The sequence below is a fragment of the Perna viridis genome, chromosome 12 (genome assembly GCF_037379345.1).
Source record: "Perna viridis isolate PV_CMFRI_1.1 ecotype Kerala chromosome 12, ASM3737934v1, whole genome shotgun sequence".
In the NCBI taxonomy this organism is placed as follows: domain Eukaryota; kingdom Metazoa; phylum Mollusca; class Bivalvia; order Mytilida; family Mytilidae; genus Perna; species Perna viridis.
The window spans coordinates 23,953,200-23,969,240 of record NC_142456.1 but is presented as its reverse complement, the minus strand read 5'-3'; the positions used below and the strand labels follow the sequence as shown (position 1 = coordinate 23,969,240).

At 33.5% G+C, this 16,041-nt stretch overlaps 1 protein-coding gene across 1 annotated transcript in view; it reads right to left on the bottom strand.

The window, feature by feature from the left end:
* The window catches only part of LOC148601762 (uncharacterized), a 247,117-nt gene that overhangs the window by 146,920 nt on the left and 84,156 nt on the right, over positions 1-16,041 (bottom strand). The window contains exons 72-87 of the mRNA XM_088556149.1: positions 15,079-15,236; positions 14,301-14,474; positions 12,611-12,872; positions 11,849-12,018; positions 10,706-10,885; positions 10,324-10,579; positions 9,516-9,679; positions 8,683-8,844; positions 7,502-7,754; positions 6,572-6,738; positions 5,409-5,582; positions 4,714-4,966; positions 3,271-3,434; positions 2,558-2,731; positions 1,909-2,164; positions 595-755 (exon numbers count right to left, since the gene is read on the bottom strand). Coding sequence (XP_088412275.1) covers positions 595-755; positions 1,909-2,164; positions 2,558-2,731; positions 3,271-3,434; positions 4,714-4,966; positions 5,409-5,582; positions 6,572-6,738; positions 7,502-7,754; positions 8,683-8,844; positions 9,516-9,679; positions 10,324-10,579; positions 10,706-10,885; positions 11,849-12,018; positions 12,611-12,872; positions 14,301-14,474; positions 15,079-15,236 — 3,128 coding nt within the window. The remainder of the gene's footprint in view (positions 1-594; positions 756-1,908; positions 2,165-2,557; positions 2,732-3,270; positions 3,435-4,713; positions 4,967-5,408; positions 5,583-6,571; positions 6,739-7,501; positions 7,755-8,682; positions 8,845-9,515; positions 9,680-10,323; positions 10,580-10,705; positions 10,886-11,848; positions 12,019-12,610; positions 12,873-14,300; positions 14,475-15,078; positions 15,237-16,041) is intronic.

Sequence of the window (16,041 nt, the reverse complement as noted above, 5' to 3'; positions counted from 1 at the left end):
TTATAGGCTATAACAGAAATATAAACTGAAATCTCATAATCACACCTGATTTAAGAAGCAACAAAGAAAGTGGAAATTGACAAAACAGAAGTATATATTTAAGTACTATACAGTTGGGTCATTTTTAAAGTTTAATCTCTCACTTTGTTGGAAAAAAGCTATTTCTATTAACTTTTGTTTTAAATTTACTAAAATTTTAAATGAAAAATAATATATTAATAAATTTTTTTATGCTCCTAGTACATTAAATATGACAACTGCACATCTGTCATTTTACATGACAAAACTGCAATCAGATTGGTCACAATCATTGGTTATCGATCTGTCAGCAATCATTCAATTATCAGTCATCAATCCATCACATAGTTGTGCAGATTGATTCAGGGACAGTATAAAAATCATGAAATGTCATAAAAATTTTACTGAGTGATGGTATAAATTTGAGTAGGGGAGTCTTTCCAAAAAATATGACATTACTCTGTCCAGTTCAAGATGTAGGAACTATTACATTGTATGGACTTATTTCATGAGACAGCATTGCTAATTCCTCCCAATATAAAAAACAAAAATATAAAATATATCGGCAGTGCTTACCTGGCACCTGAAATTGTTTGTCCCAGTCACAGGTAGGCCTTGGCAGCCGTACATTATTAAAGAGGTCATAAACTGATTCACAGCTGTTCTGTTCAAAACATACACTCAGATTCATTGAAACCAAATATTCATTCTCAGCATACAAGTCGTGGATGATGAAACTGTGAAAGAAAATAAATAAATACTGTTTAACCAAAGCATCTAGCACTGGTTGCACGGATATGAAGTGATTCCACACAGCTCCACAACCTTATAAACTAGTTTACCCCAATGCAGTTCACAGATAGGAGATGTTGTTCATTAATGTGTCTTTGTGTCATTATATTACTTTTTAGTATTTTTTTTTGTAGTTTTTGTCATTGTTCTGTTACTGTGGATTTTATTACTTTTGTTGTGAGGGGCTTTCAGAGCTTTTCCACTTATTGAAGCCCTTGTGGTGATCTCTGTAAGTATTTATTATTTGTCATTGTGGGGGGGGGGAGAAAATCCAGATAAGACAGTTATTCTAATATGACGTGCTTCAAAGGTCTTTAGACCACAGCCGTTGAAAAAAAAAGTGATATACACATGACCAATATTTCGTGCAACACATAGACTGTGTCTATTCAAAAATATGAAGAAACTAGTCCTAATAGACTCTGAATGAATCACGGAAACTTCATTGTATCAGTGTTTTACCATGGGTTGGCCATTTATGTCACATTTGTTTACCCTGAGCGATAGCCAGGGGTTTAATAAAGGCATAAATGACCAGCCCATGGTAAAACAATGATAAAATGGAGTTTCCGTGATTTATTTCCTAAGTCATTTATACTAGTATACAGTGAATTCACTATGTAGAGATATTTTGATCAAAGTCTTTTAAGGCAGGTTACACTGAATACATGCATTTATTTTTCAGACAGGTTACTTTGTATTAACTGAAGAAATCTGTAAGAATCAGGCAAAGTTGAAAAATAATGAATAATACTCAGAAAATAACCAAACGAATTTGACAATATGGGCTCATAGCTTATGGTCTGTTGAAGACAAATTGACAGTTCACTCATCTTAGAAGTGTCAAAGAATGCAGAAAAGTGAGTTGATAGTATTACAAAAAGTAAGTAAATCTCCATTTGATAATGAAGTTGCAATGTATTTCAAATAATTTATACTAATAATTATTGACACTTAAAAAAGAAATGAATGCCATTTCTGCATTTCAGATAAGTTTTAAATAAGATTTAATGGAAAGACTTATGTGTTTTTCCACAATGATTCATCCACTACCTGATTCTTAGAGAATAGCACTTAACTGTAAGAAAGACAACTTACTTCAGTCTTATAACACCATTTAGATCCAACAGAGACCATTCTCCAAAGTTATAGTCCTTCAATGTTACATTATACTGGAGCTTCTCAATACCAACTCTCAACTGATAATCACAGGTATCAAGATCAACAAAGATGTGAGCAGACCGCCTGACATAAGGCACATCAACACAGCAGTCTACTGCTCTACAGGAGCTGTCAAGGTAACAGGTTATGGAATCTTTATCCAACGATGCTAGTGTCACTGGTGTGAAACAACCTGAAAGTTTGAAAATATCAGTTTAAAGCAAAAAATAACATAAAGCAACACATTTAAAATACTGGAAAAATGAAGTTAAATCTACCACTGTTTCTTTATGTCTATATTAACAACAGCTAATAATATTTTACATTGCTTTACAATATTACGACACGAAATGCTCAGACATACATTGGCTATGCATTAAACTGGATGGCCACTGCAGTATAAAAACAGTATACTTAAATGCTGATTTTATTGACTCCTTGCAGTAAATACTTTATCATTCAATGATCTGAAAAGGAAGATACAGTAAAATATAAAAATTTTAATTAAATAGATTACCATATAAGTAACAACTTTAAAAGAATCTAGATTTCAACAAAAGCTAGAGGTTTCAGTATTTCTGCTTACCTGAGCTCCATCCTTCATATGCCAGGGTATAAACTGATTGTGTTCGTTCACATTGTGGATCCAGCATGTACTCTTTTAATCCAAGAGCTTCCATCAACTTGGCAATAGCATCTTCAGACAGGTCTGTTCCTATTGTATACCCATTAGCAGTGTACCAATCTGATAGTGACCAGTCTGGTAAAATAAATGGTAAGTATTTAAAAAAATATAAAGTATAACTTTAGCCCTTACTCCCTCCCTCACTTAGACTGATGATAACATGTCAAAGAATATAACATCATTAAAGCAAATCTAACAATGCTACTTTAAACTGATCACACTGCTTACTACAGTACCTTATTTTACTGATGATAAATTACTTCTTGGAACATATGTAAAGTATACAGAAATTTGCAATATTAATTTAAGTTCTGTATTTTTGTATTTTCTTAAAAACCATCCTTATAAATTTCAAGGATGGTTAGTTTTTACAAATGGATGCAAAAATTTATTAAATTTATTGTATGGCAGTTATTTTTTTTTTTTTTGAGGGAGGGTTGGGTGTAAAGTTTGGCGATTAAAAGACAAAATTTTGGAAGGTGCTCAGTGATGCACAACAAACTTAAGCCCAGAGAAAATATTTTGTGAAATTTATTTTGGCCTTTTTTGAAAAACCACTAAAATACATCAAAATTTACATGCCTCAAAAATTAGCTGCAATACAGTATCAATACCTGTTTGAAGGAAGCCAGTATTCCATGGACAGTCTCTCTTTGGTAGTTTAGTTTTATCAAAGATGGTGATGTTAATGTCACATGGTGAGGGATCATTTAAACAGAAAAGAAGGTTCATGTCAATTAAATATGATCCATCTCCTGGTAAATCTGTTACTCTGTATCTGTAAAAACAGTAGAATATATCATAAGCGGAAGACTAAATAATTCTAAGACTAGCCAGGTTTATAATCTCAGGGGTTGATCTTCATGGTTTAGATAAGGAGAAATTTGAGTTAATTTCATTCGAAAAATAACAATATGTAATCTATTACAAAAAACTTCTCCCTGTCAAAGACAAATGAGAGAAGTTTTTGCTCATTTCTCCCTCTAGATTAGGCCCTTGGTCATAAAAGTAGAGGCTGCTGCATTATGTTTGACTACTACTAATCATGATTTATCACAACATGAACTACAAGTTCCAACAAAGTGTGGCATGCTACGAGGTGCTTAAGATACCCCCACCTAAACAAATTCCTTCAAACCTGGAAAGAGGGACACAGTACAAAACATGCAAAATACCAAATATCTTAGTATTCCTTCTAATATAAGCTAAGAAACTGGTGATGAAAATGTGTAACATGCCAATACAGACCGACTGACTGACAGAAAAGATGATTGCAATATAACAGGAGTTCAGATTAGCAGTGATCTGAGATCCTGGACCATTGATTTCTGACATAAGACCTTCAAAATTTTATTTACCCAGGTCCTGGACCTTCAACTATATTTATTGGCACTTTCTGAGATCTTTTCATTTTACCCGAGTGGACCACTAATTTGAAACTTAAAAAAATCCAGGACCAGTTAATTTGGACCCTTGAATATAATGGAGAATAATAATAAACAGGCTGAAATCCTCGATTTACTGTCTATATCTATATCATATACTGATTTTAAGAAGAAATACAACCAAAAAACCTAATAAGTACCAGTCTTTCTAAAAATCAGACAGAAGGTGATTCATGCATGTCAAAAACCAAATGAATTCAGTTTTACTTCTTGTTCAGAGTTACTGATCATATAACCAGTCTTAGTTTTTCATTTGGTTCTTGCACTTTTGAGATAAAAATTATATAGATTGTACATGAAATAAGCACTTCGAAACAGTTATTGTTCTTGATTTAGCTTCATTTGGCTGATTTTAGTGAGATCTGAATGCAGAAAAGATTGTTGTTATGTGAAAGTATAGCATATGTAGACTGAAAAAGCATCGTTTGTTTGGTGGGTTTTTTCTTCACCATGAATCACTTTACCATTGGCTGTGTCTGAATTTTATATGGACTAGTACTTAAAGATGATTTTCAAACTGTAAAATATTACTTAGAGGTAAGATCTGGAAGGAATGAATAAATTATAACTAAAAGTGGAATCCAATGTCATTTCTTCAGTATCAGAACTTACCTTATTTGTACAACCCTGTCTAGATGGAATAAATGTTCTGTGTCAAACTCAAAGTCAAATAGTGAAAACTCAAACTGGTACATCTCCACGCCAATCTTCAGTTTGTTCAAACAGGGATCCAGTTGGAGATAGATATTGAATCGTCTGTCCAGACGTGTAGAGTCAAAACAACAAGTAATTCCTGTACAGGTATCGTCAAGGTGACATGAGACATCACTGCCAAGGTTAGTTTCAGGGGTCAGAGCTGTACATGCTGTTTATAGATCAAATACTTGCAGTTAAAACATCATCAATCTAGGGTAAACAATGTTGGATGACAGGCATACTGATAATACACAAATTTAAAGCAGTACAATTGAAAATATTTATATACAAAATAACATTTTACAGAAAACTTCAAATAATTTGTTAACCAAGTTCTGTACTACTATATTTCAATAAATTTCAATAAAATAACTTCAAGATTGTATGACACATCAGAATTCTCATGATAATAGAGAACAAAGTCCTCATAATGGTAATCAAAGGGAATTTTACCTTTAATCTTATAAGCACTACAAGCTTAGTTGTAATACTGTTAAAGGCGTTATTATAATTTTTAATATCAACATATTCAACATCATCCTCTCATAGGTTAAATCTGCCTCATAGTATTGCTACTATTGAGTACAGGACCTTCCATTCCTATAAAGTACCTGAGTTCCATCCATTTGTGTTTGGAATGTATGTACTTGACGCTCTGTCACATTCAGTTGAAAGCAGGTAGTTAGTCAGACCAAGATGTTCCATCAACTGGATGGCTGCTAGGTTAGATAATGGAATGGTATCAGCATATTTCAGCTGTGCCAACCAGGCAGAAACCTGAAATCCTGCAAAGAGCAAAATCTTTTTGAATAAAATATGTTCGCTTATCAAACATGAATGGGCATGAGACATTTTTAGTAGCATAAGAAATGATAATAAAAAAAGGGCTGCTTTGTGACCTTCAATATCGGTGTACATTGACAAGTTTCTCTCATGTTGTTTTATCTCAAATACTTATAACCAGGAGTCTGTTTCAAAGGAAAGAAATATTCTATCTTTTAAAGACCAAAATAAATCAATATTTGATTCAACAGAACCAGTGTTCTGCTTTACAAAAATACTTTTATTGACAATGATCTAATTGATCACAAAATCAAAAGTTGTCAATTTTCCATCAGTGCAAACATCATTAAAATCCTTTGAGGAAAAAAAAACTCAATAACGATTGAAGGAAAGAACTCAATTTATAAAGCCTCTGGTTTCTAAAAAGGTAAGAGACACAACTTTTTCTTAGGCCATAATAAAAAAAAAAAATCCTAGATTTTCATCCCCGTCTGGCCACCTGATTGTTTTCATTTTCAAATGAGTTTTAAAAAATAATCCCCAACTCAAATTTCTGGAAATATTCTGTGTTTTGTCTGGACCAAATTCATAATAATTGTTATTTAGTATTTTCTGGTTTGTAAATCATAGGTTTTCGCTGCTATTTCTTAGAAAGATTGTCCTGAATTGACAGAAACTGGAACGGGTGTAGCAGTAGAGACACATTTATAGATGAAACTGTTTCAATATATTTGTGCTGGAAAAAAATCGATCAACAAGCACACACAGATAATGACAATAAATCAATGCAAGTTATTCAGCACGAGTGAGTTACTGTAGGAAAAAAAATATATATATATATAAAATATGTCCCCCACCTCGTCAGTCCTGTTGCAAGGGGATAATACAAACCTGGTACAGAATGTGATTTGTCAGTCCAATTACAGGGAGGTCATACAAATCTGGTACAAAATGTGATGTGTCAGTCCAGTTACAGAGAGGTGATACAAACCTGGTATAGAATGTGATGTGTCAGTCCAGTTACAGGTAGGTATTGGTATTTTAGTCTCATTAAAGACTGTGTAAGTGTAATGACATTCTCCGTCACTCTCAAAACATATACTGACATTGACTGTGAATTGATAGACATTCTCTGCTGTTATCTCCTCAGCTATGTACCTTCAATTGAAATCAAAATATGAAGCATAGCACCATAGACATGTAATACAATTACGAAAAGCTTAGTACAAATATGCAAGACATATCCCACACACAAGAATGATATTCAAGTGTTAAAATAGTTATAAAAAAACAGCAGTAATGAAACAGACCTTAACTGAAAAAGACAGAAAGACAGAAAAGAAATATCTGGACAGACAAAGGTGTCACTAAATGTCTTAGCCATACATTAAAGTGGGTGAAATATAAAAAGAAGATCAATAACAAAAAAATCTTTAAAGTTGAAAAAAAATCATGTTAAATACACGAGTGAGAAATACCATATAGTGGGAAAGTTTTCAAGGTGCTAATTTTGACGTATTTTAGCTGTCTGTCATAATACATCCAACGGTACACACCCTGTTAAATAGTTCCACAAGTTTTCTGCACCGAGCACTTACCCTAGTCTGAGAACATTACCTAGAGTTACAGTTGATCAGGTTGAAGGAGGTAGATCTAATCTAAGGGACACAACTCGTACAAATCGTTGGAACGTTCGTATACAGCATTTTACATCAATCTCATGTAAGCATCAAAGTAACTTGGACTTATTTTATTCTGCTTCAAATGAAAGCTTGACAGGCTTTGGTAAAATTGAATATGATACAAACATATCACTGATTTAAAGAGTTATTTCACTTACCCTAGGTCTACCTCTTTAAACTCATCCCCTTTTTAGAACATTACCAAGGATAATAGTTGACCAAGTTTCCTGCTAACTTACCCTAATCTGAGAACATTCCCTAGAGTTACAGTTGACCAGGTTCCCTGTACAAACTCCAGCAGTGTAAGGTTAGTAATCTGGTTCTCAATCCCAATACTGACCCTGTACCTACAAGTATCAACTAGTACATGGGTCTGCCATGATCTTCCAAGGATACCTATATCTGTACAACACTGAACTCCAGTACAGTAGGAGGGCAAGCTACAGGAGGTGTATGCTGGTAGTGTCGGTAATGATACTGTCTCTGTACAGGCTAAAACAAATACATGTAAATAATGATGGTAGGCTACAGGAGGTGTATGCTGGTTGTGTCGGTAATGATACTGTTTCTGTACAGGCTAAAACAAATACATGTAAATAATGACAGTAGGCTACAAGAGGTGTATGCTGGTTGTGTCTGTAATGATACTGTTTCTGTAAAGGCTAAAACAAAAATACATGTAAATAATGATGGCAGGCTACAGGGGGTGTATGCTGGTAGTGTCAGTAATGCCTCTGGACAGTCAAAAAAACATATTTCTCTGATTTGGTCATTTGATCTATTACTTGGATGGCTAGATATTTTGCAATATCACATCAAAGTCAATGTGATATGAACTAGTGATATGAAAAATATGTCAATGTTATTGATGCTTGTGTGATTTTTTATACTTCTATATTTCAATATCTAGGTTAGTCTTGTCCCCTTGCTTCAATCACTCACAATTTGTCTGCTTCATCATGGTATACTCTTACTTTGATTGGCTGAGTTATGGTTTACTTGTGCAAGGTCTATTGCTAATTTGTTTCAGTTGATGGACAGTGAAGGGTTTGTGAACCTTAAGATTTGATTTTCAGTATAGGTTGTTGGATTTTAAAAGAACTATTAGCAACCATTTATTAACCTCATCAGTTATTTTGTCATAAAAAATCTTGAATTTAGTACACTTTTCTCATTAAGTACAAGATCTTTAATTTTATATTCCCAAGGTCATTTGACTTCTTTTCCCCTGGGTTGACAGTTTGTGCTTCTCTTCTCATCAAGTGCTTTTCACCCCTGACAAAAGCAGTCAGGCAACAAATTTGGGCCTACCTGTTTACTGTTTATTATGACTTTTTTGTTATTCATTTGTATTTAGTTCCATTTTACCATTTAAATATGGCTACTTTTTACATATTTAGTATTTGTATTTTGTAATTACCATCAGTGTTCCATCCTGTAGAACTCCCCCTGTCACATGACGGATCCTTCAATTCACCATTGATACCAAGATCTTCCATAAGGAGGTCAACAATATGGCTTGGGACAACATCCACTGATGGAGAAACTCCCATAGATGTCAGCCATGTGGACAGAGAGAAACCTGAAAATGTAAAATCAGTTTGTTTTTTTTTTTTAATTCTGTTTTAACAAAGATATGCTAGAAATTATATGATAATCCCTGTCTAAACTGAACCTCTTTTGGTCTGGAGAATTTGTCCAGTTTAGAAAAATGTTCAGCTTAAAGTAGATCATACCTACTACTTTAAGTAAATAGATTTTCCTAAATTTTCTCAAAGATGACCTTGAATGAACATACTGTAAATTTAAAGATGACAGTTGCTTTAATAATTAAGTACCAGTCCATATAAAATTCAAAAACTGCAAATGGTAGAGGTGATTCATAGTGTAGAAAACCCTGTCTGATTTTTATAAAGACTGCTACTTAAATAAAGAAAGTCAATGAAGTACATTATACACCCCCTTTTCTGTGTTTTAAAAGTCCTGTCACTCTGTACAAACCATCAGAAAACGATGATAAAACAAAAGAAAACATCTTTTCATGATGACAAACACTGTACCAAAACATTTTTTTTTAAAATCTGTCAATGTATTTTCATTCTGTGAAAGCATTTTTAACCTGTGAAAGTATTTTCAATACCATGATAAAAAAGAGTAGTCTGATCAAAGGATTAGGTTTGCAATCAAGAGAAATAATATATAAACTATTTCGCCAAACAAACTCTTGGAATGAAGCTAAGTCTAACAACACACTTGGAATGGCATATCCCGTGTCAACACCACATGTTGTCTTGTTGAGTCTGATATCATTAAGGATTTGTAGCTGTAGAGTACAACTTTGGCTGTAGTGGTAGCAGACATCAACCTCCATGGTGATCATAAACTGATTGTCAGTAGGAAAATCATCAATAAGATATCTAGAAAACATGGTGAATGTTTTTTTATCAGAAAAAATGCAAGATTTCTGCTCCTGTGTTATATGTTGACACAAGTACTTCGGAATATTGTGAAAGTATTAATTTTTATGGTGTACTACTTATAGCTATTTTCGCATTGAACACAAAAGCATAAAAAAAAAACAGTACCCCGCAAAATTGATTTTTAACACTATATAATGCTTATCATTTTTTTTTTAATTCATGAAAATCAATACCCTAGTATATGTTAATTTGACAGAATCTGCACAAAATAAGCAACCCAGAAAATTTATACACCTTAACAGTAACGCATTTTATTCTTATAGAACCATTTTGAACCTTCCATATTCCAGACCCCTACTGGTAAGAGACTAGATCTCGCCATTTTTGAGGCAGCAGCAATTCTCACCAATCTCTCATCAAAATTTTATTTCAAAAAAATATCGTTGTATGAAAGCTCAATTTAGAGAGCAGAAAGCAGCAGTCTGTTAAATGTTTTTTCATAAATTTTGGGCATGAGCTTGTTTCAAAGGAATGGACGAAATATTAGTAGGAGAAAATTACTTGCTGGCGAGAACTACTCCTTGACCAGTACATACATGTATACGAGAAGCAGCTGACATTCTTTTTGTGTAAGTGTTTACCTGACATTAACCAATCCATCAAAGGAAAATACATCCTCTTTACTGAATTCAAAACCAGCAAAGGCCACTGTCCTTGTAAGCCTGTCAACTCCAACCTTGAACCTTTGATTACATACATCAAGGTCAAGGTGAATTGTAAATGACCTTCCTAGTTTCACAGAGTTCACACAACATGTTATTTCAGTACAGCTGTCTCCAAGGTGACAACTTATGACAGTGTTATCCAGAGTGGGCAGAGTTGGAACTTTGGTGCATCCTAAAATTAGTAGATGTCATAAAATTCATTAACAACCAAACAAAATATAGTTGCTATTTCTTAATTTTCAAAATTAAAATACAATAATGAAAGAGTTTTTATGGTTTACCAATGACACCAACTCACCTGACCCAATATTCCAGCCCTGACCATTAACCGGTATATATGGAGCAGACGACCTATTGCATTGGGGTTCCTGTAGGTAATCTATCAGCTTCAGGTCCCTCATCAATTCATTGACTACATATTCATCTAAAGTGTCCTTGTTCTCATAAGTTTCCCCTAGCCAGCCTAGGATACTGAATCCTGAAATATTACAACAATTACAGTACATTTACAACTTTTCGTATTATAAGAATTATAGGAGTGAAGATACAAAATTGGGACCATCAATGGAAGTTGCATACCAAATGTCATGTGGCTGTAAATTTTAGTTGCCAGGAAAAGTGTGACTATAAATGTTAGTCATTACCATAAATATTTAAAAAAAAAAAATTTTCTAAGTAACTTAAATAGTAAGTGGTCACACCACAGACCTAAAATTGGTACGTGTGGTATAGAATCTTTCATTTTAGTTCCTACCCAAATATCAAGTGGTTGTGATTTACATTTCTAAGAAAAAAATATGTTTAAAAAAAACACAGATGGACGGAGGTATAACAGTACACACCTTTTCCTTAGAGGCAGGGTGTAATTAGTGCAGGGGAACAAAACATTAACTTAATTTAGAAATTGTCAAGAAGAATAAAATATTTAAGAAATAAATCATGGAAACTCCATTTTACCATTGTTTCACCATTGGCTGGCCATGTATGTTGCATTATTTTACCCCGAGCATTAGGTTATATAACGACATAAATGACCAGCCCAAGGTAAAACAATGATAAAATGGAGTTTCCATGATTTATTTTGATTCTGACAGGACTAGTTTCTTCATATTTAATAAAAGATATAGCCAATGTGATGCACGAAATGGTGACCACTATGGAGCACAATTCCATTGTGGCATTGGTAAAATTGGGTAAATTTATCTACAGTGTTGTCAAAAAAAAAATGTAAAAGATCCTCATACATCTATGATGTTGGTCATCAGTTTATCACTTTTTTACCACGGCTGTGGCCTAAAGAGCTTTAAAGTACATCATATTAGAATAATTCAATATTTCCATTGACATGTCAAAAAATTAATTCAAGAAAATAGGTGTTCATTAAAGAATGATGGAATGAGTGACATGGAGAGAGTTGTATGATCTATGTACAAATACTAACTATCAACATTAAAACCATTGTTCCAATTACAGGCTGACTTGGAAAGTTTGACATTGTCCATTATAGGAAGGTTAACAACACAGGTAAATGGATCACTGGTCTCTAAACACAGGTGAATGCTGAACTTTACCATGTATGCATCGTCATTGGCAAGATCATTTAGTGTGAAGCTGGAGAAATAACAAATTCAAATGATGTTATCAATAGTTGTGGTTCATACAGTTTGAGTTAGTACAAGTTACCTTAAACTTTATACTAACAGATAATCATTCCAGTTAAGAAAACAGACCTAAGGTAAGGGACACAACTCTTAGAAATCATTTGTATTCAGCATTTTACATCAATCTTATGTACGCATCAAAGACTGATTTCATTCTGTTTCAAATGAAAGCTTGATAGGCTTTAGTGAAATTGAATATGATACAAACATATCACCGACCTCAAGAGTCATGTCCCTTACCCTAGGTTTACCTCCTTAAATACCTAAATTCAAGATAAATAAAAATGACCAAACTTTAAAACCAACGAGACAGTAAAGATCTTCAGGTCACAGATGCAAGAAACATTTAATCACTGTATTTTTATTATATTTATTACTTTAAGCAATTTGAAAAAGCACAGATTAAAGTTAAACAATTACTGCAGAAAAAATCTCAGCGATTTTAGATATCCCTTAACAAACAACTTCATCAAATTTCTATTGATAAAGTATCTCATTATTCAAAACTATTGAAGGATGCATTTCAAGTTATATGATCTTACTTCAATCGAATGCCTCCTAGCAAAGAGAAACTTCTCTCCGTTCCCCATATATAGTCTAAGAGAGACGTAGTGGCGGACAAGGTTTCAATACGTATGGTCAATTCATAGTTACAGGGATCCAGGAATATATTGGTTTCAATGCCGCGAGAAATAAAGTCCAACTGAGAACAACACTGAATGTTAGAACAAGCAGAGGAGAAGGCTCCAATACTACAAGAGACTGATGTTGGTAAGGTCAGGCTGTCTGTAAACGCTCCACACTCTAGAAAACAAATAAATAAATACAAAACAATTCCGTAATTATTTTGTCTCTGAACAATTAAATATCATTTTATAACATACAGGTGAACCTACCGCCAGTAGGTCATTTCTACCTGAATGAGAACCTTTCTTCAATTCTGCTGAGGGAACAGAAAATCTACTGCTTTCTGAACTGTCAAAAAATATCTAGAAACCCTAGTATTCAAACCCAAAAATTTGTGTTATAATCTCATTCCTTTGATTATTTGATGAGCCACAAATATGACAAAAGGTGTTAATTGCTGTCTAAACAGGTAAAGAAATGTTTTATGACAGGTAAATATTCTCTGTGGAGCAATCAGCTGATCAGGGTTATCGATGATGCTTGACAATTAGAAAATGGATGCCATTGGATACATCACCATTTCATGGGCAGCCAATCAATTTCTAAAGATTAATTTAATTTTTTTATTACTGTCATTTTAAGTCTAAACTAGGTAGAGCCATGTGTGTTCATAAATTTTAAAATTACCATTCTTGATTCAAAATGTCAGTTACCTCCCTTATAATTCGTATTTTATATTTTCTGTAATTTCAACAGTACAGTATATTTTCCAAGTTCTTTTTGCAGTAAGAAAAGAAAATAATACTCCTTTAGAATTGTGATGATTTTGGAAATTTATTATCAGCATTATTGAAAATTTGCTATATTTCCCCAAATATTTAACTTCATGGTATGCAGTTAATGAAAAAAAAGCTTGCACTTCAATTTCCAATTGTCATGGTAAAGGTCTTAAGAACATAAAATATCTTACCAAGGAAGGTGGTGCTTAAATTGAAAATAACTTATGGCATTTGAATCAAGAAATAAGTAGAAAATCTTTTCCTGGAATATTCAGCATGTTTTATAAAGGAAACAAACTTCAAGTATGAGGTTGTCCATAAACTTCACACATAATTTACTTGTTATGCTAGGAGAAAAATACACCAATTAAAAACCTCCAGTTTTCAAACCAAATCTCCAGCTGGAAAATGACAAATCTCCAGTTTCGAAGGAACCACTTTTCCAATACAACTGAAGTAAACCTAAGAATATTCAGCTACACATAGTAAGTTGTATCTAGTCCTACCTCTTGAATTTGTAACAATTTCATTCTAAGCACAAACACGACTCCCACTGTAATGTCAAAAACAAAAACATCACTGTGATTTCTTTAAAAAGATAGTTACAGAGGGTTCAAGTTATTCAAAACTATCAACTGCAACAAAAATCGCTTACAATTTATGCCTGATCACTAAAGCCACATACCAAAATTGAAATCAATGAACAGATTAGCAGCTGAGATGATTGCAATGAAATTTGGACAGAAAACTGACAAGGTGATTCCAATATACAACCCACTCATCAAATGGGGGTGAAAGTACATGTAATAATAATATCTGTGCTAACCATTATTGAATCTTCCATTTGTCTGTGTGTATGGGTAGACAGAGTGTGAGCATGCAGTCCCCTGTAGAAACTCTGTGATCCCAAGGGTACTCAGTAGAGTGGTAGCTGTAAGTCCAGGCAGTGGGGAAACCAGGGTTTGTCCCTGACTTGCTAGGAATGTAGTCAAGGAAAATGCTAAAAAAGAATTATACAGTTTATGAAGGCATAAATAGTTCTTAATCACAATAGTCTACACTAATAATAAAATACAATCCCCAAAAAATCAATCAAGCATCACTTAATAAACCAAAGAAGGAAATTTAGTTAATGATGAATTTGCATATTCTTTGCATATTCATCAATATACAGTATGTCTTAGTCGATAACTTTCAATGTTTTATTTACTTGTGTATTGATGCTGTGTTTGGATGACGATAAAAATCCAGTGAGGCATTGCCACTTGGATACCTGTCATCATTAAATACAAACTGGAGACCTGTTGTCATTAAACACAAACTCAATGCCTGTTGTCATTAAATATAAACTGAATGCCTGTTGTCCTTAAACACAAACTGGATGCCTGTCGTCATTAAACACAAATTGGATACTTGTCATCATTAAATACAAACTGGATGCCTGTCAACATTAAATACGAAATGAAGACCTGTCGTCATTAAATACAAACTGAATGCCCGTGATCATTAAATACAAACTATTTGCTTTGTTATGTCCTGACATGCCTTCATGAAAATGCCAGGTAAAGGCCACCCCTACAATTAAACACTCTATAATTACTTACAAGAGTCCATGAAACTGGTACCAGTCAAACAGATCTGTTTAGGTAGAAGTGTATCTCTGAACACAGTCATTGTAAAGTAACAACTCCCACCATCCTCGAAACACACACTAAGGTCTAAGTCTACTTCATACCGTAATGTCTGCTCTGTTATTGTAAACCTATAACAACAAAACAATCAGTAGTCGATTAAACAAAAAAATCTTAAGTGTAGAATTAGTGGTAAGTTATGACAACAATGCAATCAGGTGATTGGCAAATGGAAATGATAAGATATAAACACAAACAATGATATCACAAGGACAACAGTCTTGAATGCAGGCAAATTTAAAAACCAATTAAATGAAACATTGTTCCTAAAGAAAAGGGCTTAAATTTCTTTCAAGTCAGGCCCAGTTTTGAGTTAACTTTTAGTGATTCGAGTCAAGGAAGAATGTGTCTTCTTGAAATAAGTAAAGTGAAAGCAAACCCCAATTGGACTGAATTTCTTCAGTTTATTCAGGTTCAAAATACATTCTAACTAAAACGAAGGGATTCAAAAAGTGTTGGTACAGACTGATTTCACTGAACTTTTTATAAACACTCCCATCCCACATAGGAACTTAGCCTCAATGAATTTAGTTCTACTGCCAGTGATTTTGTTCCTCGTTTTAAAAGCAGTCCTAACCTTTTATTTTTGGGAATTTTTTTTTAGTATTTTCAACACATTGGGGAATACGGTACGGGAGACAAAACCCACCATATGCCCACCTGGAACTGAAAACCAAAACCAAACTGACAAATACATACTCCCAATAGGTTACGACTTGCCGAAAAAAACATTTCCCGGCAGTGAACACAGAACCAGGGCAAGAAATCACGTCTCAAGGAACATTTCACTAGCTTAAAACCTGGTTTTAAAAAAATTATGCCTGACAATTGGGAATTTTTCTCCTTTTGGGAAAAATATTTTTCAACATTTTGGGA